At 39.4% G+C, this 22187-nt stretch overlaps 4 protein-coding genes and 1 non-coding gene across 6 annotated transcripts; 2 read left to right on the top strand and 3 right to left on the bottom strand.

The window, feature by feature from the left end:
- The first annotated feature begins 347 nt into the window (after nucleotides 1–347).
- On the top strand, nucleotides 348–2903 carry LOC140790284 (uncharacterized). Its single transcript, XM_073140285.1, has 3 exons — nucleotides 348–690; nucleotides 959–1178; nucleotides 2477–2903. The coding sequence occupies exons 1-3, from the start codon at nucleotides 491–493 to the stop codon at nucleotides 2690–2692; spliced, it is 636 nt and encodes a 211-aa protein (XP_072996386.1). The 5' UTR covers nucleotides 348–490; the 3' UTR covers nucleotides 2693–2903.
- Nucleotides 2904–3046: 143 nt separating this feature from the next.
- Nucleotides 3047–4534, bottom strand: LOC140790508 (pentatricopeptide repeat-containing protein At1g09190). Its single transcript, XM_073140617.1, has 2 exons — nucleotides 4266–4534; nucleotides 3047–4028 (listed from the first exon to the last, which is right to left on the bottom strand). The coding sequence occupies exons 1-2, from the start codon at nucleotides 4532–4534 to the stop codon at nucleotides 3047–3049; spliced, it is 1251 nt and encodes a 416-aa protein (XP_072996718.1).
- Nucleotides 4535–9810: 5276 nt separating this feature from the next.
- Nucleotides 9811–9882, bottom strand: TRNAP-CGG (transfer RNA proline (anticodon CGG)). Its single transcript has one exon. It is a non-coding gene; the product is annotated as a tRNA-Pro (tRNA).
- A 1453-nt stretch (nucleotides 9883–11335) lies between these two features.
- On the top strand, nucleotides 11336–13696 carry LOC140791072 (transcription factor MYB11-like). Of its 2 annotated transcripts, none has more exons than XM_073141449.1 (3): nucleotides 11336–11664; nucleotides 12029–12158; nucleotides 12915–13696. In XM_073141449.1, exons 1-3 carry the CDS (start codon nucleotides 11532–11534, stop codon nucleotides 13576–13578), a joined length of 927 nt encoding a protein of 308 aa, XP_072997550.1. In that variant the 5' UTR covers nucleotides 11336–11531; the 3' UTR covers nucleotides 13579–13696. The 2 variants fall into 2 exon arrangements, with proteins under 2 accessions (XP_072997550.1, XP_072997551.1); XM_073141450.1 differs by lacking the exon at nucleotides 11336–11664 and adding an exon at nucleotides 11839–11934.
- Nucleotides 13697–17802: 4106 nt separating this feature from the next.
- Nucleotides 17803–19369, bottom strand: LOC140791342 (uncharacterized). The gene has a single exon (XM_073141874.1). The coding sequence runs from the start codon at nucleotides 19065–19067 to the stop codon at nucleotides 17946–17948; it is 1122 nt and encodes a 373-aa protein (XP_072997975.1). The 5' UTR covers nucleotides 19068–19369; the 3' UTR covers nucleotides 17803–17945.
- Between the last annotated feature and the right edge of the window lie 2818 nt (nucleotides 19370–22187).

The raw sequence follows: 22187 nt of genomic DNA, 5'->3' as shown, positions 1-22187 counted from the left end.
TATCATTATAAACCATTGCCTAACTGTTTGAGGACTTTGGTAGTGGAACATTAAAGATAATAAAAATGAAACATTGTGATAACTTACAAGCATAAGTAATAGGAACATAACATGAGACTCTGTGTTATATGCTGAATGTGACTTCTCTGATAAATTTTAGAGGGGTTCATTTGTGTGTGTATATATATATATACTCGGGTATATATATATATATATATACTCGGGTATATATATATATAGGCTTGTAGGTGGATTGGATATGACCATTTGCTTCATCTCAATGTTGGCCCACCAAAAATAATAAAAAATAAAAATATAAAAAAGAAATTTCTAATTTTGCAAGGACATTTCTGAAAATTAGCATTAAGTCTTCCCCCAGCAACGCACCTACCATGACTGTTTAGCCGTCCTCTTTCCATTGAAGCTTCATTTAACTTCGTCTCGTCAGCTCACCATTCTCCTCCACAAACCCTAACCCTAGACTTCTCCCATGGGGTGGGCAACTCGCTTCCTCACAGCGGTGGCGTTCTTCGCCATCGGGGTGGTGTTCGCCCCGGACGTCTTCGGCTCGCGGCCGGACTCCCCAGCCATCGCCGTCTCCCTCGCCAAGCTCGCGCACCTCCTATGTTTCTCCACAGCCTGGGGCGCCGCCCTCTGGGTCACCTTCATCGGCGGCATCGTCATGTTCAAGTACTTCTCCAGGAACCCTAAAACCCATTCAAATTGAGTTTTTTCAGTGGAAATATCGCATTTTGTTAGCAATAGATACGTAATCCAACTCTTAGAGAGAATCGAGATGGATGTAATGCTAGTTTTTCTGTTTTTAATTGATTTCTGGTGGAAAGAAATCCTACTCTTCGGAGAAACCAGGACAAAAATCTTGTTTTCTTTTGATAAATCATAGCGAAATTTCCAAATCTTCTTTTGATTTTTATTTCGTTGGTGTAAAAAATTGAAGGAATTTGCCGAGGCACCAGTTTGGGAGTCTACAGGGCAAGATGTTCCCGGCGTACTTCATGCTGGTGGCGGTATGTGCTGCGGTCTCTGTGGCGGCGTTTGCCTACCTCCACCCGTGGAAGTTGGCCTCGTCCATTGAGCGCTACCAGCTTGGGTTCCTCCTTGCAGCTCTCGGTTTTGATCTCTCCAACCTCCTTGTATTCACCCCTATGACTATTGAGGTAATGCTTTGCTACAAATGAAGCATCTTTACTTGCATTTCTTGCATGGGCAAATACTCTGTTTTGTTTTCCTCACAAGTAACTTTATTTTTTCATGTGTTGTGCAACTTAAATTTCTACTTTGGCATACTTAATTTATTATATGGCATGATGGAGCTATTTCAGAAGGATGATTAGATGATCAAACTATACCCTAGAATGTCAATTTTCGAAAATTACTGACTGAAGGTAGATATTTTTCTTTTTATGAAGGGTAATTAACAAAATTATCTTCCTGCCTTTATGGTCTAGTATTGTTTACGAATTAAGTCGCACGTCCTTACTATGGTAAAGCATGGTATTTTGACCATAGTTTATAACCTGCTAAACTTTAATTAATTACTTGCCCAGGAACCAACATGTAATGTCTTTATAACTGGAGGATTGAAAGTTTTAGCAAGTTCTTTGCTTTTCTGAAAGTGGAGTAGTGAATGTCTAGCTAACAGTTTGTTTTTGTATTGTTAGTTAATGGACTCATCCTAACATGGCACGTTTGAACCCAAGAAATGCCTTCTAGACATTTTGCTTTGCTTACGTATCCATAATAATTTTACAAGGATATTTTGGTCAAAGCCTTAAGTATGTGTACCTTAGATGGAATCTTATTAAGATAAACACTTGACAGAATCTTTACAGTTCGACGGAAAGAATGGAAAGCAAATACACTTTAATTAGAATTTATCGAGGACTCGGAACATCTACAGAATTGGAGTATTATGCCTTTATCAGTTGTAATAATTGCTCTGAGTTTACTGTATAAACTAACTTAATCTCTTTACCAGCAATCACTAGGCCTTTCAGAATCAAAGTATTAAACTTTCTGATGCTTCAGAGATTAAGAAAGCGTTTCAATAAGGCTAAGAAACTTGTAGCAAATTACGAGCTTTGTTTTCTATCCTGATGCACACAGAAAACGAATAAAACTATGCATGAAAGCCATTTAAGAGGTGCTTAATCCATCTAAAGCATCTCCTTATATTATTTTAGATTACTTTTTTTTTCTTATTTGAAAATGGTATTGCTTGTGCATTATCTTCCCCACAGTTCTTATAATAAAACTACTGCTTGACCCTGCTATTCTGATCCGTTTTAATAAGGATGTCTCACCCTAGCACTGTTAAAATCTGTAGCATGAGTCATGGCATTATTATATAAGAAATAGTTCTCATATTCTGAGTGCATCTTTTTCTTACTTCCATAATATATCACTTGGATGTTTGCTAAGTAGGAATTGAAGCACTTTTGTTGTTTCATTACAGATGATGAAGAAGAGGCACAAAATTGAGAGAGATCTCAACATTGGTGAAGAAGTTGGAGGGTCAAGAAATGTGGAAGTGGCAAAAACTAATCCTAATCTTGCAGCAATGAACAAGAGATTTGGAATGATCCACGGTTTATCTTCACTTGCCAACATAATGGCATTCGGCAGTCTCGCTATGCACTCGTGGTACTTGGCCAGTAAAATCAACGTGTAACCGTAACCATATCGGTTTCTCCATGAATTCCAGAAGACCTTCCGCTAGCTCTCTTCCATATGCTTAGGTTGGGCTATACAGGCATTTCTTAATGCATGTGGTGCTAAACCATGTATGAACTGTTGGTCTCTTTGACTTGATCCTCTGGGATTCTATGTGAATCATACTAAAGTTCATGTTTCAATAATAGACACGTGTGCACTTCTTGGCACTCTCCTTATGTATTCGTAGTGAGTACCTTATGGGTGGTTTCTGAAGTCTGAACTCTGAAGAAGGAAAAAAAGTTCACCAGTTATTGTGCAGGGGATCCTCATGATTTACTCAATTCTCTCCATCCATACTCACATCCTCATATTAAACAACGCCTAATTCTAATAGGCTCTGCCCTGGGACCTTTTGAACGCTCTTCTCCTTCATTAGGCACCTCGTCTTCTCTGCCTCCTCCCATCTGCCAGCATTGGCATAGAGGTTGGCCAACAACACATAATTTCCAGAATTCCAAGGCTCAAGTTCTATAAGCTCCTTAATGGCCACCTCCGCTAGACCAAGCTCACTATGGCTTCTGCATGCACTCAGCAGCGCACCCCAAATGGCGGCGCTCGGCCTCATCGGCATACTCCTCACCAACCTATGAGCCTCCTTAACAAGCCCACACCTTCCCAAGAGGTCAACCATGCACCCGTAGTGGTCCAGCCTTGGCTCAATCCCATGCTCTGAATGCATGGAATGGAATAGCTCTCGGCCTTTATCTGCCAACCCGGCGTGAGTACAGCAACCAAGAATTCCGACAAATGTGCCAGCATTGGGCTGTTGGCTGCTCCTCTTCATATCCTCGAACAAGCTAAGGCCATCATGGCCGTGCCCGTTGAATGCCAACCCCATGATCATGGTATTCCAAGTGACGACGCTCTTCCGCGCTATAGCGTTGAAAACTGATCGAGCACTCACCAAGTCCCCGCATTTGCAGTACATGTCGATGATCGCATTGCCGACGTTGACCGCCGACTTCAACAGCCCTACCCTATCGGCATACCTATGAACCCACCTCCCAAGCTCCAAATTCCCCATCCGAGCGCACACTGGCAGCACCGTCGCTAACGTGGCATCATCAACCTCAATTCCGCCACTCTCCACCATCTCCTCAAACAGCTGCAGCACCTCGCCGTCCTGGCCGCAGCGCGACAGCCCGGCGAGCATCGAATTCCAGGAGACGATGCTCCGCTCACCCATCTGGCGAAAGTAGCGATATCCGCTTCCAAAATCGCGTCTTTTGCAAAACCCATTAATCATAAGGTTCCAAGCGACGATATCATTGCGTGGCATTTCGTTGAACACCCTTTGGGCGGCAGACATGGGGCCGAAAACAGTGTAGTTTTCGAGGATGGCTATGGAGACAGAGGGGTAGGAATGGAATCCGTAGAGAAAAGCAAGGGCGTGGAGGGATAGAAACGGTTTTGGGTCGGAGAGGAAAGAGGAGGACTTGAGGATTGGCGCGAAGGTGAGATGGTCGGGCGAGAGAGAGCGAGATCGGAGGAGAGAGAAGAAAGAGAAGGCAGTGGAGGAGGAGGAGGACGAAGAGGAGAGGGAGAGGGATTTGAGAGTGGAGTTGAAGAGGATGAGGGAAGGGGAGGGGTGGTGGAGGAAGAGGCGGAGGGAATAGGAGACGGAGGAGGAGGAGGAGACGAGGGCGGAGAAGAGGAGGTTGGAGTTGACGAGGTGGTGGCGAAGGAGGTGAGCGTGGACTTCGAGGTGGCGGCGGCGGGCGGCGCGATCGTGGAGGAGACGGAGGAGGTGGCGCTCAACGTCGAGGAGGTCCCATCCGCGGCCGCCGCCGCGGGTCATGGTGATAGGAGTAGCAAATACGGTACCAAAGTGATCGATGAGCACGTGAGGGGCATGAGAGGTGCAAATGGGCTATGTTAGTCGGCAAATCGTAATCTACGTTGCCGAATTCTTTGGATTTATTTATTTATTTATTTTCTGAGGGTTTCTTCCATGCAATCAAATTAATTCTTTATCAATCAATTTGATGAAGATCTAACGGTTAAAATCTTTAAGGGTATAATAGGAATGAAAGATATTACCGGTTTAGCAGGTAATTTTTTTTAGATATATAATCTTGCACATTATTTTTTAACAATTATATTATCTTAATATTTTATTAAGTAAAAGACATATATATCATTAACTGAGAGTAATGCATATATATTAAAATAAGGGTATTGATGTCTTTTATAATTAACTTGATGAAATTTTAATTACATTTTATCTTTTTAATTATTTTTTATTATTTACATACATCTCCCATTAGTTTAAGATTGATTTAAATTAAATTTTAATAGATAGAGATAGAGAATTATATTTAAATTAAAGTTTATCTCCAAACAATCAAATTTAAATTATTTAATATTAAATGATATCTCCTATAATTAAGGCATAATTATATTTAAGAGAGAAATCTTAACGGAAAAAACGTGTAGAGCGCTTCTTCCGTACTTATCAATCACTTTGATGAAGATCTAATGGTTAAGATCTTCAAGGGTATAACAAGAAAATTGGAAAGTTAGGCACACGTAATTAATCTTCTTAACTGATATACTCTTTTTCTTACGTAATGTGGTTTTGGAACCGGTGCAGAAACCGTGACGGTATGAAAACTGGCTATTATAGCCGTTGGATTAAGATTATAATTTTTAAAGGTGCATTGAAGTATTTGCCTTATTTTCTTCCTTTTGATTAAAAAGAGCTGTAATCAGCTAGTGACCCTCCCATCAATAGAGGCAGTAGGAGAGGAGCCCAAAAACAACAAGTGGGAGAGGTCAAGGACTCAAGGGGGGCACCGGGCCATCCGCACCGCACCCAGATTTACCCTCTGGGACTGGGAGGATGATGTCCTACAGCGGCGGCCGCCCATTCTCTTCCCCGTAACAATGAGAATTTTACATCACAAAAAGCACAAAAATTTCTTCCACAATAGACCTAATGAGCAGGGGCATAAATAGCTTATTTATTTATTTATTTATTATTAGTTTGTTGTGCAAAGGATTCATACTGGTTCGAGAGAGTCCTACTATAACACTAAATTCATGTGGCCTTTAGCTAGCGTCAAGCCTAATCGGAAAGCACATACCTCCGTCAAAATTATTGAGTTAAGTGGGGCTAGCTCCCATACAGCACCCAAAAAGGTTCTATCTTCATTACGAGGCATAACTTCAGCACCACATTAGTACCCTCCCTTAGCTAGAGCACCATTCACGTGTTGGTAATTTCATGTGTTTAACATAAATTTTTATTAACTTTGAGCTAAGTTTTAAGTGGGGTCCATATATTATTAACGATGATTTAATGGTGGAATTAATTTAGCTCAAATTGTACTTTATTGTCAAATATTCACTTAGTCAAATCTATGAAGAGAAGTGAATAAAAATTAGCTCTAAAATGGGTATCATGGCAATGGAAAATAAAGAAAAGTAAGTTTAGTACCATATTGGATATTTGAGAAATGTTAGTATGGTATATAAGTAACAAACTTCTTATGGGCTTTGGGCCCCAAAAGTGGTACCTATTTTGTGGGTAAAGGTTACTGTGCAACTTAAGTTCGGGGTCGAAGTGGTGTGTCCCTTCGATAAATAGTTAAACAATCAGTTAGTTGGTTGAACCCGACCCAAATGGTGCATCTCTTCACAGTGTAACTATTAATTAGTTTCAGACCCGAAATGGTGCATCCATTTGTGACTTTCTTTTCATCGAGCATCCGAAAGAGAGTACAGCAACGGTTCAGTTCAATCAAGGCATTAGAAAGTTGCTTCCTTTCCAGTGCAAGGTAGTCGTTGTATCCTGGGAGACTGACGTCCACTGTTGTAGAAGCAATCGGTGGAGGGCGAATTGGTCTTAAGGAGATAGTGTCCAACACTAGACTCGACTATTCAGAATTTTATATTCTGTAATCTGTAAGTTTATTTTGATAAGATTTTTTTTTGGTGACTCTTTGGAATTAGATTGTTACCGGCAACATCACGTTCACTTTGACCCAACAGCACGTAAAGAGAGTACAGCACGGTTCAGGTTCAATCAAGGCATTAGAAAGTTGCTTCCTTTCCAGTGCAAGGTAGTCGTTGTATCCTGGGAGACTGACGTCCACTGTTGTAGAAGCAATTCGGTGGAGGGCGAATTGGTCTTAAGGAGATAGTGTCCAACACTAGACTCGACTATTCAGAATTTTATATTCTGTAATCTGTAAGTTTATTTTGATAAGATTTTTTTTTGGTGACTCTTTGGAATTAGATTGTTACCGCCAACATCACGTTCACTTTGACCCAACTGATTCGAGGTGGCTTCTAGCTATTATTACTGTGGGGTCTAGTCGAAACTTTGTCCGCATCTGGCTTTTATATTTAGCTACAATGGAGGCCACCCGACGGGCCACCATCCTAGGGCAGCTTACAGTCTCCCAAAAGATGATATTGTTGTGCTGCTTCCAAATGAGCTACAATATAGCCGCAATGCCACCCTTGACCTTAATAGTCTGCTCCGATTGGTGATGCCATTTCATAGTGAGTCCGTTCAGGTTCAACTTGGACTGAAGGCTAGCATCCTAGTCAAGCCTGCTCTTCAAGTTGTTCCACACCCCCGGCCCATACACAAATCATTTGATGCAATTAGACCTGATCATCGGGCGAGTCAGGCTGAATTTTTTTTGGGCCAATTGAGTTTAAATATTTGTTCATAGCCCGACTCACTAATTAGTCGAGCCAAGCCGGGCTAAAATATTCTAGCTCGTTACCGCCCACTAACCTATTATATATTGGGCTTCGGTTGTATATAATGGACAAAATGTGTTAAATATAAAAAATATTATATATTATTGGACTGAGTTTAGTGGGCTTATATGAAGATATTTTAGTTATCTTTCATAAAAATATATTTATATATTGATATAGAGTTTACTAAATATTCAATGTGGGACTAAGAAAATTATAGGAATATGCATGTATTATGAGTCATGCCATAATAGATGAAAGTAGTGGATCAAGCTTTTGCATCAGGCCGGACTAGCAAAGACTTAGCCTATGCCACCCACTACCATCTCGGACTCGGGTCAGACCAGGCTTAGCTCGATTAAAACCGAGTGTGTTTGGGTCGAGTTTGAGCGAGTCGAGCATAATGATCATGTCTAGACACAATGCACAGGCGATGGAGATAGGGTTGGCAGCTTATACTATAGGAGTTTCCAACAAAAGGAGCACACTCTTGGTGTAGCAAGAAGGGTAGCTTGCCTAGAGTCTAGGCTACACCGGGTAAAAAAGGCGTACTTGAGCTGGCTTAGGGAACTTCTTTTGGGTGCAGCCACCGATCCATGAATCTGGGACCGGTGACATCCCCCAAAGTGAGCTTGGAGATGTCAAATGCCAAGTCCAAGCCAGTTTGCCTGATGAGTTCGTCAAGATTCCAATTGGACCCACACGTCAAATTTGTCACCCTCGGATTTTTCCTCTAGGAGAGAGGGGCCAACGATACATGGTTGCATGCACCGCGGGATCTCAGAGACCCAAGGTTCACTTATAGCCTTTGTGGTGAGCTCATTGCCCACCCAACGTTCACTCACTTGTAGACATGATCATCGGGCGGGCTGGGTCGGGTTTGGGCCGGGTTTTTCGGGCCAACCGGGCTTAAGTATTTGTTCACGGCCCGACCCACCAATCATTCGGGCCGGGCCGGGCCGGCCCAACCAACCAATCACTCGGCCCAACCTATATTTTAGCTATTTTTAGAATTTTTTTAACTATTAGCTTATTTTTAAAATTTTTTTTTTATATTCCTCCATTTAAAAAATAATTAAAATAAATTAAAAATTTTTAAAGGTGTGCTTAAAATAATGCAAAACGGTACAATACTAAAATTTGTTTACTGTAGCACATGGGCAAAGTACTGTAGCAGACGGGCGGGCTACTGTAGCAGAACGAGCGGGCCTACTTGCGGGCCAAACGGACGGGCTTTCGGGCCGGGTAGGGCAGGCAAAGGGCTGACCCGTACCGCCCATGGATAGTTTGGGCTCGGGCCGGTCCTAAACTGGGTCCGGGTCAGGCTTAGCCCGGTCCAAACCGGGCCGGGTTGGGCCGAGCACATGCGGGCTGGGCCCTTTGATCATGTCTACTCACTTGTATTCTTTGTGGTCTTGCAAAGAGTGCTCCAGATCCAAGAAGCATTCACCTTTACCTTTGGGCACCGAGGATTAAGCTCCTGGTACTTGGCGAGGCTAGCATGATCTTGATCATGAGGCTGGCTAGTCCATGATTTATTATATTAAAAATATGCTTGCCGAGGAGAGCAAACTTGGCAGTCTCGAGTCAGCAAACATCGACGCCCCCCTAGACTTAGCACTCATCACTACATCCTAGTAAGGCAGGTGCGAGCCTCTACTGGTTCTCTTATCCTACAAGAAGTCCCTGACCAATTTGGATATAGAGTCGAGGATAGAATCTGGAATAAGGGTGTTGCCTAAACAGTAAGTAGTAACCGAGAGCAGAGTAGCATTGATCAAGGTAATCACCCTACTGGTTTCGATCTTGTTTAACAGAGCCTTATGAGTTATGATCATGCACCTTGACCCGACAATCAGAGATGAAAATTCCTAGGTAGGGAAAGGGCATCTTGGCCACCTGGAGAGAAAGGGTGCTTACATAAGGAACCAACCAAGTGGGTGTAGAGCCAAAGTGGAAGGAAGAGGTCTGCTTCTTCAAAATTAATCATCTTTTGGTTGGAAATACGAGAGTAGGCATTCAGGGTTCCCAAATACTCTCCACGGTCGAGGTAAAGAACTCTCAGGAGTTACTTGGTGTGATGTATTCTTAAATACTGCTAGTAGTAAGTAGTAGGGGGTTGCATATGTGGTACATGCATCTAGAGTTTTTTATGTCTATATTCAACATAAGATTTAACTCACTCTAATACTAAATGCTACTACATAAAGATTTCCAATAATAACCTATTAGCAATGCTTTTAATTAGATATGTCAAGGGCCAAGGGGTCGAAAATAAAAGACGTCCTTTCCCAAATACAACTGAAAAAGCAGTACATCAGCAAATATGTCACAAAATAATAAATTTTAAATCCTTAGGGGGTGTTGCGAGAATCGAACTCGCGACCTCTCGCACCCGAAGCGAGAATCATACCACTAGACCAAACACCCAGTTGTTTTATTTTTAAATAAAATTTTCTAGATTACGTTTTTTCTGCGTGTATAACCCCAAAATATTTCTTACTTAATTACTCGTATTTCACTTTATATTTACACACACACACACATATCTATATATATATATCCCTTAATATAATATAGATACTCTCTAATTACTTTCAAATAATATAAGATTAATTTTTGACTTTCATAGGAAACAAAAATTTTAAAATATTCTTAATTAAAAGAAATGCATGAAAACTAATAAAGGCATTTGTATCTTTTTATATGGAAATTGTTTAAATTTTGACGGTTAGTAACGCAAATAGCATTACATGCAAAACTATATGTTTTTCATTAGGGGGATACACGCTTGTTTGATATGCTTATTTAGAAAACATAGAAATACAACAATATTATAGATATCAAAGGGAGTCCGAGTGCTACTTTACGTTAAAGTTTGATTGCATGGTTGTGTATTTTTATCAAGGTCGGCTCAATAAAAATTGGGGCCTAACCAAATGCACAAAATAGGGATGTAAACCTATATATGCCCAATAGAAGACAACGCACTATAACTCTATAAGTGTATTTAACTTTGACATAGATTAAAAGGCTAGAACACATTAAGACTTGCACACTTAGAGGGGTTGCGTCTGGTTGTGGGCATCATATTTAATTCCATTAGAATTAGTTTAGCATAACGAAGGACATTCCTCTTGAAGACATTCCTCTCGAAAGTAAGGACTTTCAAATCCTTTCTTCGAACCAAAGGTTGAAAGGCTGCCACATATCTAGGAGGAGGTCGCTTTACATTATAATTGGGACCATTTGCACGTGAGATGTCATAGCAATAGAAGAAGTCCAGTTTGAGATTTTTCTAAGAAATTAAAGAGATTTATGATATTATTAATTTAACCCAAAAGTTTAAGATGTTGGGTAACTGACCAAGAATATATAGTATAATTAATTAACAACCTCTCGTTAGTAGTGTTTATGGGTAATTAGGCTGGCAAAATGTTTATAGTAATTGGAACTAATGGTACTAGCATGCTTAGAGTAACTATTTTGTAATCTTATCTTGGCTCATTAATTAATAAATTTAACCCTCCGAAACTATGATAATTCCTTTATATACATCTTCTGAAATTAGATAAAGAATATTAGTCTCCCTCCATGCATGCAAAGAAGCTATATAGGTGCTTAGAAAGCTTCTATAAAACACTAATGACTGATCCGCATTTCTAGACCAACATTAAAACTTCCCATTTTGGGAAAGGAAACATCACCGTTGTATCGGAGGGGGGCTATTGCATCATGGAAGTAGATGTTCTTTCCTAGAGTGGCTGGCTCTCCAACATGGATTGGGCTGATTATTTTGTAAACATTTTTCATGTGCATTTCGTCCGTCTTTATCTTATACAGAAATCGAAACAGTTCTTTAATGCCACAAACCCATCATTTACTCTCTCTCTCTCTCTCACTCTCTCAGCACATACCTCAAAGCAACATTCCCTCATGAACTCTCCAATATTTACCACTCTATGACTTTGAAGTATTCTTATATATATACATCTGTGTGTGTGTGTGTGTGGAAAGAAGTAGAGAAGGAAAGAGAGAGAAAGTTTGAGAAGGAGTGAAGCAAAGAAGCAGAATAAGAGATGGGAAGAGCACCATGTTGTGAGAAGGTAGGGTTGAAGAAAGGAAGGTGGTCGACAGATGAAGATGAGATACTGGTGAAGTACATCAAAGAACATGGAGAAGGCTCTTGGAGGTCACTCCCTAAGAATGCAGGTATCCACGCCACTAGGAATTAATATTAACTACCAAAGTCCTCTCTCTCTCTCTCTCTCTCTCTCTCTCTCTCTCTCTCTCTCTATATATATATATATATATATATATATAGGGAGAGAGAGAGAGAGACTAGGAATTAATAAGTTTTATATCCCTCAAGTAATTAAACTTCTCTTCACAGGATTTCTCTTTCTTTATCTTTCATCAGTAGCAATATTCCATTGGTGTGGAGTAGAAATGTCTCTTTGTGGCCAGTAGTTATGTACATGCGTATGTTGTGTGTGTTCACTTTCTTGTACAGTGGAAGATATATATATATATATATATATATAATTTATTTGGTAACTTTGGTGTTTGATTGAAGGATTGCTGAGGTGCGGGAAGAGCTGTAGACTGAGGTGGATAAATTACCTCAGAGCTGATCTCAAGAGGGGAAACATCACTCAAGAAGAAGAAGAAACCATTGCCAAGCTCCATGCTTCTTTTGGAAACAGGCAAGTAACAAAGACTACTTCATGAGGGTATATCTCAACAAACCAGAATGTATGAAATTCCCTGCACCAAGGAATACAGATCATCTCTTCCGCCTCATTGGATTTGGATAGTTATGCAACGGAGAGTTCAAAAAGTTGACTTCTTTCCCATTAAATCACCATTAAGTTTTCTTTTTCTTTTTTAATTTTTGATAGTGATAACAGGGCATAATTCATTATTTAAGACCAAGCGCAATTCATTTTAAATTAATTGACACACACACACACACACACACACACACATATATATATATATATACCCCTACTTTAGTCCCTCTCGCTTTCCAATTCTGACAGATATTTATATATAGGGCATTTAATTTTGTCATTTTGTTTAGAAAATATCACCCTTTTAGCCAGTCTACACATATCCCATATAAGAGAGCTACTTAATTAATGCTCATAGGTACCTCCCAAATTCATGGAGTCTAGGTTTAAGTCTAGCCTTTTTTGAGACTTGTGTGAACCCTAATACCCTTACATTTGTTTTCTAATCTGAAATTATATATCTTATATCTATGCATATCTCACTCTGATAAAAGATTTAGCAAGCATATATCGAACCCAACTACAGGACCTTAATCACTGGACTAAATTTTCTATGATTGCTTTGTTTCCTATCCTTTGTACATGCATGATACACAACTGATCATGTGCACTTGTTAAGGAGTTCGCGAATATTAAAGCAAGCACAGCTACATGCATGCGTGCATGCAGGTGGTCCTTGATAGCAGGGCATCTCCCTGGGAGAACTGACAACGAGATCAAGAACTACTGGAACTCTCACCTCAGCAGGAGAGTCAAAAGCTTCCAAGGCGGCGGCGGCGGCGGCGGCCCAACCGTCACCGTAAAGGTAGCCAAGTTTGCCGGCACTGGCAAGCGCAAGCTTGGGAAGACGAAGAGATCAGCCATGAAGAGGTACGACCTAAACTCTCACAGCTCAGATATAACAGCAGTACTTCCGTCAGTGGAGGGAGAGAAGGACATGGTGGTGTCTAATGTTTGGGACCATCCCGAGACTAGCTTGGAGACAATATTGATTGATCTAGACGAGGAGGCGTTAGATTTTAGTGGGTTGCTTAGCCCAAACAAAGGAGTAGTACTAGTAGAAAAAGGTGAAAGCTTTGGCAGTGGAGATGGAGGTGGCACTGCCAACTCAAGTGAGAAGAGAGAGGATGAGGAGGTGAGAGGAGGGAAGGAGTTAGAGGATAAAAGTGATGAGAAGAGAGGAAATGATCAGGTGTGGGATGAGCAAAGGAAGATGGTTTCATGGTCATGGGAGGATTCTGATAAGGGGGAGAATGATCAGTTTCAAACGGTAGAGCAGTTTTGGTGCCAAATTGAGTCCTTAGCTAATTGGCTTCTTTCGGATGCCTTGTGAGAGAAAATCATTTTGGCAGTGATCATGTACTACTTCTCCAAGCTTTGGAAGCTATTACTTTGTACTTTAGCTTTATCATGGGAGTACTTCTCAATAGTAGAGCTTTAATTTTGAACTATGATAATTCTAAGACTAGTAATGCTTTAACAATATATATATCATGCGATGTCACGTATAGACAGCTGATCGTTAACTGCACAGCAACAGTAGAAATTAGAAAATAAAAAAGGGCAAATGAAATTTAAATTCATGATCTCAAAGAAAAGAAGAAAAAGGCCAACAATGTATCAAATCATGCTTAAACAAAAGCAAGGCTAATCTGAGAAACTATCTGATATATGATACATCGAGTGCACTAATCTGAATCATCTTAACGATAATTAACTCTTAAATATACTCCGAATTAAATCCAATAAAGAGATGGATCATGGAGGCAAGCTACATATTTATAAATTGGGGTCTCCATCTCTTGGTAAAGTAGTTAGCAGGTCGAGTTAAGAGCATAATTTAATGTTGGAGATTTCTCCCCCTTGCTGCTTCAATTCCCCAGTTTGAATGTATGCAGTAGCTTTAAATTTTAATGCAGGTGGTACTGCCTTAAATAAGTTTCTCAAGAAATTATTTCAAATTGAATAAAACTGTCGAAAATGAGATTAAAATTTTCTCAAAGATAAAAAAAATTGATCACGGAGACCCTGAACTCAATGATTTAATGAAGAAACAATATGAAAATTTTCTTTTTCCCCGACTTGCGAGTGCAAAACATTTGTACTACGATATCCACTCAAGTATATATTAGGAATCATAAAATACGTAGAGTGTTTATAGTTGATCGTGATGCATGCGGCACTAATAGGGAGTCTTTTTGGACCTAATACAAATAAAGGTGATCCTTACTTTCTCAAAAAAATTAAAAAAAGAAAAAGAAAAAGAAAAAGACAAACAAATTAAGAACAATTGTCGTATGTGCCATGCACAATGTATAGGAAATTTTATTTGGTCCTCCGTTTGTATTTACATTGTAGATTACATAACTTTATACTCGCGGATCCTCCTCTAATCATGTTCTAATCATGTTAAGAGGACTTTTTCTTTTTTCTTGTGTATTCACATTTTAGATGAAAGTCTTTGCATAGATAATAAAATGTGCGGTCCGAGGGGTGTAAACAAACTGAGCCTTTAAGCTGTATCTATTGAGTCGAACCTAAGTAAATTAGTTTAGGCTTGACTCGAAATTTAAATCCAACCCAAAAGTAAAGTTCAAGCTTAACTCAAAACAGGTTAAGAAACAAGATGTGAATCCATCAACTTCTTAAAAAATGACTCTGATATTATGTTATGTTCTTTTCTATTCTAAGAGAAAATAGGGATTATACCACAATTAAATTGGCTATTATATTAAATAATTAATTGACTCGAAAATTTAAAAGGTTAGAACGTGACTCAAGAGAAAATTTTAAACTGTTAAACAACGAATAACAATATAATTAGTATATGTTAGGCCTATCTCATAGCACGTTCTTTCGATGGAATGGAATATGTTCTCTAAAAAGTCTAAACCCATTTGTTTATAAAGTTGAAGGAGTAGGAATAGCTTCACATCTGCCTTACTTTCTGCGTTATAAACTGCAGCAACTACAATAAAAATGGTATCTAACTTGGTCTCAGAAAAAGAAAAGAAAAAAAATTCATACCCTTTTCATCTTTCTGCAGCACGACACTACCAAAGCACGCAGAAAGATGAAGCATTACCATCTTATTCAATCGTTTTTTAGGCATAAGAGATGCCTGCATGATGCCTTGTATTTGGTTCATAAAGCATAATATTAAAGTTGTTCATAACTCTGCACGCGTTTTAAGTTAATTAGTAGATCATTAGCCATATGAAGAATTTTCTCAAGCACGTCTTGGGCACAATAAATAATGCTCATTTGCTTCAAGTATTTTATTCGGATTTCGTATACTGTAAGTTAATTACTGGTCATATAAAACGACCACTACGAATCATTAACTATGTTGATCAAATTAAGATATTAGCCATATACGAAAAATAAATGAGATAGAGATATGCAATGGTATGGTACTACACAAAAATAGGAATTAGGCTGCCCATTTGAGTTGCCTTCTTAGGTCTCTACAGTGGCAAAAGCCAAAAGCCTTCCCCACCGTAATGACTTTTCATATAGTATATATCAGGTGGAGATAATATAAGATATCCCATTCTTATGACTTCAAAATACATAGCAGCCCACTTAATTAGGGTGAAAATTGGCGATCCGACTCGCTATTTGATTCGATTCGGATAAAAAATATTTGTACCCAACTGGTATACAAGTAGAATTTTTTAGAAAAATTTGAAAATAAATTGAATATAGATAATTAAAAAAAAAGAAACTTAGATACAAAAATAGGTCAAAAATAATTTTTTAGATACAAATATTAGATAACCATTTACCCACATATTTTCTTAATAATTTATAATTTTTAGTTTGACTATGGAAATGGTGAATACTAATATTATTATTACTGATGCGTTATAGAATATTTTTAGAGATTAATTTTACTAATTTTATATGTATTTGATATGTAAGAATTTTTTTAACTCTTAGAATTTTGAGTTAATTATATCAAAAAATATCATAATTTATTTAAATTTCGATCCATATTCATCTATTTAAAAATTATCTGTAGGATATAAATTTAAATTTTACTATCCATCAAATATTCGTATTAAAAAAATAATTTTTAAATATTGCATCGAATATTCATATAAAAAAAAATAATACGAATCTGGACGTCGGAGTACTATTTGATCTGTTTGGTTTTCACACCTACCACTCCACCATCTTATAAGCAGTACCATTAAGCATCCTATTTTGTCCCTTACATTGAGTCATTGAGATGATGTTAAACAAGCTAAAAAAATAACCAATGTTATTTAGTATTTGTTGGGAGTCAATTAATTGTGGGGTTTATTCAATTAATTGACTTATGTTCTTATTTTAATTTTCACATCATCACTAATTTAGTTTCATGATAAGGGAGCGGGTTAAGGTATATATAATACTCTCCTTTATTACCAATCTCCGACCAATCTTAAATCATGCACGCAAAGTCCATCCAAAAATCGGATCGAAGAATCTTGGAAGGTGACGACGAACACTATCATGTGCTCGGAATAATAATTTCAACAACTAGTTATTGTGGCCCAACAGTCATAATCATATATAAAGCCAGCTAGTTATCCAGCCTTTAATGAAAGATAAAGTTCAACGTCAACAGGATATACTTACAAAATTCTTAGAATTCACTAAAATTTTGAGACTTGACACCACAAGATGGTTAGCCTTTAAAGAGCTAAATATCGAAGGGAGAAAGGAATATTGCAACAGTTAAGGCTGCAGAGACAAAAACCCCTTTGTTTCCTAAAGAACGAAACAAGAGCCGAGCATTGCAACCCTCCTTTGCAGTAATAGAATTGACAGCACGATGGCACTGAGGGATAGGTAGTTATGCACCCATCTCTATCCCTCCATGGCTCCATTCTAACATACTGTAGACTGTGGACCTGACCTCACCATTAAAAGACTCTTCATCTTGTCCTACTAGCTGAGTTAGATCTCAGTGGCAGTTCCCACTAAGAATAGTATCTCGTTGGAAGACAAAGTCCAACGGTGTGAAACAGACAACGACACAAACATCGACGGCCATGTGTGACTGAAGTCTTACTTGTCTCTTACTTTTACTCTGGCAATTTGATTTTTCCATGTGTGAACTACTAAGTCTTAGTTGAGCTATGTTTACATTGACCTATAACCACAATCCACGACTAGGATAAAAGCGTAAATAAAAGTAACTGAATCTGGCAACATATGGGTCCATCTTAGATTTACCAAGATATCCAAAGTAAAGCTAACTAGTTTATTTATACACTACGAGTTACCAAATCTGGTAACACTGTCTTAAATGCTACATTATATTTATCCATCAATTAATGACTATAAGTAAGCTACGTGCCCAACGTTACTCCAGAAAGATAGAGACAGGCAGCATAGTACAACGAAAACGGCCGTTAATGGGGTTATAACGGTACGTTAAAGTTAATCCTAAACCGGGTGTTACTCATTTCTCAACTGCTCTTTCCAGGTACTATCCAAACGGAGACGTCATATGTTACGTGATGAGTACCATTACGTAGTTAATTTTACGAACAAGTCATTCTAGTTGCTTCAACCATAATCTTTTTCCCAGAAAGGAAAAATAAACAAAAAGACTGTACAATACAATGAACAAACACTTCCGTACGTGGTTTTCAATACTCTTTTTTTTTTCCGGAATAGTTTAAGGGTATGAACGGAAGGGAATAATTACCTGGAGGAGACGGCGTTAAGCCCCCGGGCGAAGCCATTAATGGCGCCGTAGCTCCGGGAGCTAAACCCTAGGCACCCGAGAAGCCCTTGCCGGTAGGGCAAGAACGTCCTCCGCCGCATCTCCTCCGCTTGAGCACGGTTCGCCGCGTACAGCCTCTCGTGCGCCGACGGGGCCCGTCGTCTCCGTCCGACACTGCCGTTGGCTGCCGGCTTCCTTGGCTTCGTCTTCTCTGATTCTGAGATCCGAGTCGGAGTCGGAGATGGAGGAGGCTTCGATCTCTCCTTGGAGGAAGATGGAGCGAACGAGATGGAGTGCCAGAAGCGCTCCTTGGCGTTAGTGCTTCTCCCTTCGCTCTTGCTCCGGTGGAGTAGATCTTTGAGAAAGATCCATCTCTTGGAGCTCCTCGACGAGGAAGACGAGGAGGTGGAGGAGGACGACGAGGAGCGGGAGGCCGCGGCGGGAATGGGCGGCGTTGTTTCGTCGATCTGCTTCGGATCTGGATCCGGATCTAGATCTGAAGCCTTATCGTCCCGATCTCCACCTCCGCTTCCCTCGATCTGCCAGTGGAGTGGCGCATTGCGGAGAGGAGAGTGAGATCTCGCCCTACGATGGATGGATCGGCTTCTAAGCTTCAGATCGCGACCTCTCGCGGAAATCTCAGCAGTCCGTTGCTCGAGTCTGGCCTCGTCTTCGCGGTTGTCGTCGATATCCGGGAGCGGGGGGAGGGCTTGTGGTTGGAGTAGGTGGGAGGAGAGCCGCATTGGTCGAATCTGGCCGTTAAAGAAGAGCTCGTCGGCGGAGGACATGGATCCGGCGGCGGAGGCGGAAGAGAGTGGGAAGCGGGCGGAGAACTCGAACTCGGAGTCGGAGGGGGAGTCGAGGACGAAGGAAGAGGATGAATGTACTGGGCTCGTCGGAGCGCTGTAGAAGAAGCCTGGGCCAGAAGGGGTCGGATCTCGGCTAGGGCTCGAGGGGGCGCTCACGTAAGGAGTGGAGCACGTACTATCGCCGTAGTCTTCGTCGCCGCCGGAGACGAAGTCTTCCAGGTTTCCAGCGAGCTTGCCATTGCTAGGATTTCGGAGCTCAGCGTCGCCGTTGCTAGGATCTTGGAGCTCCATTGCTACTGAGAGAGAGAGAGAGAGAGAGAGAGAGACAGAGTGATATCTTCCTCCGCACGCAATAATGGGAGGAAGGCGGGGATTTAGGGGGGGGCTTTATGAAGAGTGGTGAAGTATTTTGTAAAGTAGGGTTTTTTTTGTAAAAGTCCTCTGTGAATACTCGTCTTAGGAGAAGAGGCCTTTTGTCTGATATCTACCAAAACGGAGGGCCTTTTGTGTGATATCCAAATGTTAAATTGCTGTTCCAAATCCGACAGCTGATCTACTCTTGTACTATAAAAAGACGATCAGCTGCAATGCTTCTTGTATGCTTCTGTATTCTGATCTCCTCAGTAGCTCGCTATGCAGCCATGTATTCTCGGCCTGCGAGACACGCGTCATCATTTGGCTCGCGGATCAGGTCAACCTGTGGCAAAGATGGGGCGGACCGAGTGGTGACGGTTGGATGCGCAACTTAATGACCGTCACGTGACCCTACGCGGCAGTCCGCGTGGTCCCCAGGCGTCTATCAACCGTCCGATCTGAATCGTACGGCACGTCTCCGCTGTGTCAATCCGGAGAGGACGGTTAGTTGTATCCATTATTCTGTCCTCCGAGTGACAACCTGTCCATACGTTCTGGCGAAAGTACCAGCATACCCCTTGATTGTACGGACGGGACTCATGCCCTGCGACGACGACGTATGGAGAGATGTCTATGCGGGGGTGGTAAAATTGTCTTATTGAATTATTTCACTTGTTTAATTTACAACTAATTCCCTATGACTAAGAAGGTGATGAGTTAGACTACAGCTTAAATAATACAGTGAAGAAAATTATTCGGTGAATTAGAAGTTTGGCTTACGGTTAGACTCAATTGATAGTTGATACTACAGTTGGTTTGAAGAAGGAGTTCGACAGCGCGACGGCTTGAAGTAAATCTCATGGGCGTTTAGTTCGAAGAAATTGTTCGGTGACGTATATGGCTTAAAATCTAGATCAGATAACTTATTATATTCGCTAAAAGTTGAGTAAAATTTAAGTGTCTTTATATTTAAAAAAGATTAGCTTTTGTTCAATTCATATCTAGCTTCGGGCTAAAGAAAGATTGAAAAAAAAAAAAACAGCTCACTTGATTTTGCGATAAGACTAAGATACATTGCTTAAATCACCGAGATGGTACGTGGCACAGCATCAGTGCTACTAACTTCATCTCATGAGTTTAATTTAAGTACGGAAAATTTTAAGGTTCACTTGTCTAGAATAAAATTTTATATCGCTATAGCTTATGCTTATTTGCTCTATATATTAAAATAATAATTTAATAATCAACTGAAATACTATTATACTGGATGAACGAAAAAAGAAAAGAAAATTAGTGATTTAAATAATAGTTGATAAATGATAAATATAAAAATATTAAACGAAAAAGAAGATTGAGAGAAAAGGAGGTATTAGACAAGTAGCTGTCTATTTTATATATTATTGTAAAAACATTAATACTAAAATAAAATTTTATTTATTCTAGGAATAAAACTATGCCTAGATTTTATAGAATAATAAATGTTGCATAGAGAGTGCGAGAATATGAGACTTTATTTACAAGCAAATTCTTTTTATTTTTTATTTTTTATTTTTTAATTATTTATAAGCTCGAAGGTTTAAATATGGGTTGAACAAAGTGCCAACTTTCTTTAGATACAAAGACACTTAAGCTTCGTCGAGCTTTTAGCTGACTAATCTAGGCTTTAAATTATATACGTCGTCAAATAATTATTTCGAACCAAATATCGTCGAGCTGTTTTTTTAAGCTAAACGTACCGTTATGTTATCAACCGAATCGAATCAAGCTACCAAACCACTAAACAATTTTTCAATAATCAAATTCTTTCAAATGACACATGAGCTTCAAATTTTTTTTTTCACTTTTTTACTTATTAACTAAACGAAAATAAACTGATCCATTTGAAATATATTAATATCCCCCCAAAGTTGCGATCCTTAAATAAAGCCCTTTTTTCTCATGAACCATCGCATATAGAATTTCTATGCACACCCACACACACAGTGAACTTATAATAAGGAAACTGGAGGTAACATCATCCAGGCTGCCCATCTCTTTCTGAATGAATAAAGTGAGACTGAGACCTTTCGTTTCTCCCCAAAAGGGCAAGCGGTGTGTGTGTGTTAAGAACTCGTCGATGAGTATGATGTCAGACAAGCAACGTGGCCGAGTTCGCTTCCCCAGGCCAGGCAGCATATGATGCTGACCTTATTCTACTCCTATATCGATGTAACCATCTCCAAATTACGTATAACTCCCGCACATATAACTAACTAAAAATTGTAAACAAAGTATGGAATCAAATTAACGAATGACAAGAATTACTATCTTCTCATATATCTTACTCTCTTGCCACTCCTAATCACTGTTTTCTTCTTTATCCTTTCAGTATTTGCCCATTAGTTTATGCTAATCCGGTGACCGTGACTGGATATTTATACAAATTAAATAACATGTGTTCTTGTAGCATTAAAAGAAAAATGTAAGGACTATAATAACTAAATAAAATGGGGTTTATAATTCATTTTCTTCCCTTGAATACCTAAATGAGTGTAATGTTGGGCTAATTACAGTTTAACCCATGTAGGTTGACTCAGTTGTATGAAAGTCTCGTCTAATTTCATCTTAAGCACGTAACAATCTTTCCATCGCATTTAACTAAACTAAGAATCGAATTTGAAGATCATTAGCAGAGAAAATTGTAAATAACTAAATAAATTTTCCAATGTTACAACTGATCAGCTTTAATATAAATATTTATTTTTTTAAAGGGTCATGAACTAATACTGATAATTTATTTAATTCTTTATAAGAATCGTGACCTTGGCAGCACTACTACTCTAATTCAGAGTATTTTTTAGGCACCAGACAAGAGAAAACTATGGAAAAAGTTAAACATAAATTCCAGAGAAAATAAAAAGAAAAAGTCTACTTCCTGACTTCAACTGCTCGCGTTAGCTGTGAAACAAGAAGTACATAACAAGGTAAAATCCATGGTAGTACAGGAAATACTTATAATACTCTTTCTTGGAGATACTCTCCATCAGTAGGATTTCACTTTAATTTTCATATTATCAC

This window comes from Typha latifolia, chromosome 6, assembly GCF_019914945.1.
Source record: "Typha latifolia isolate L0001 chromosome 6, TyphaL0001v2, whole genome shotgun sequence".
NCBI classification, from domain to species: Eukaryota; Viridiplantae; Streptophyta; class Magnoliopsida; order Poales; family Typhaceae; genus Typha; species Typha latifolia.
This window is presented reverse-complemented; position numbering and strand designations above follow the sequence as displayed.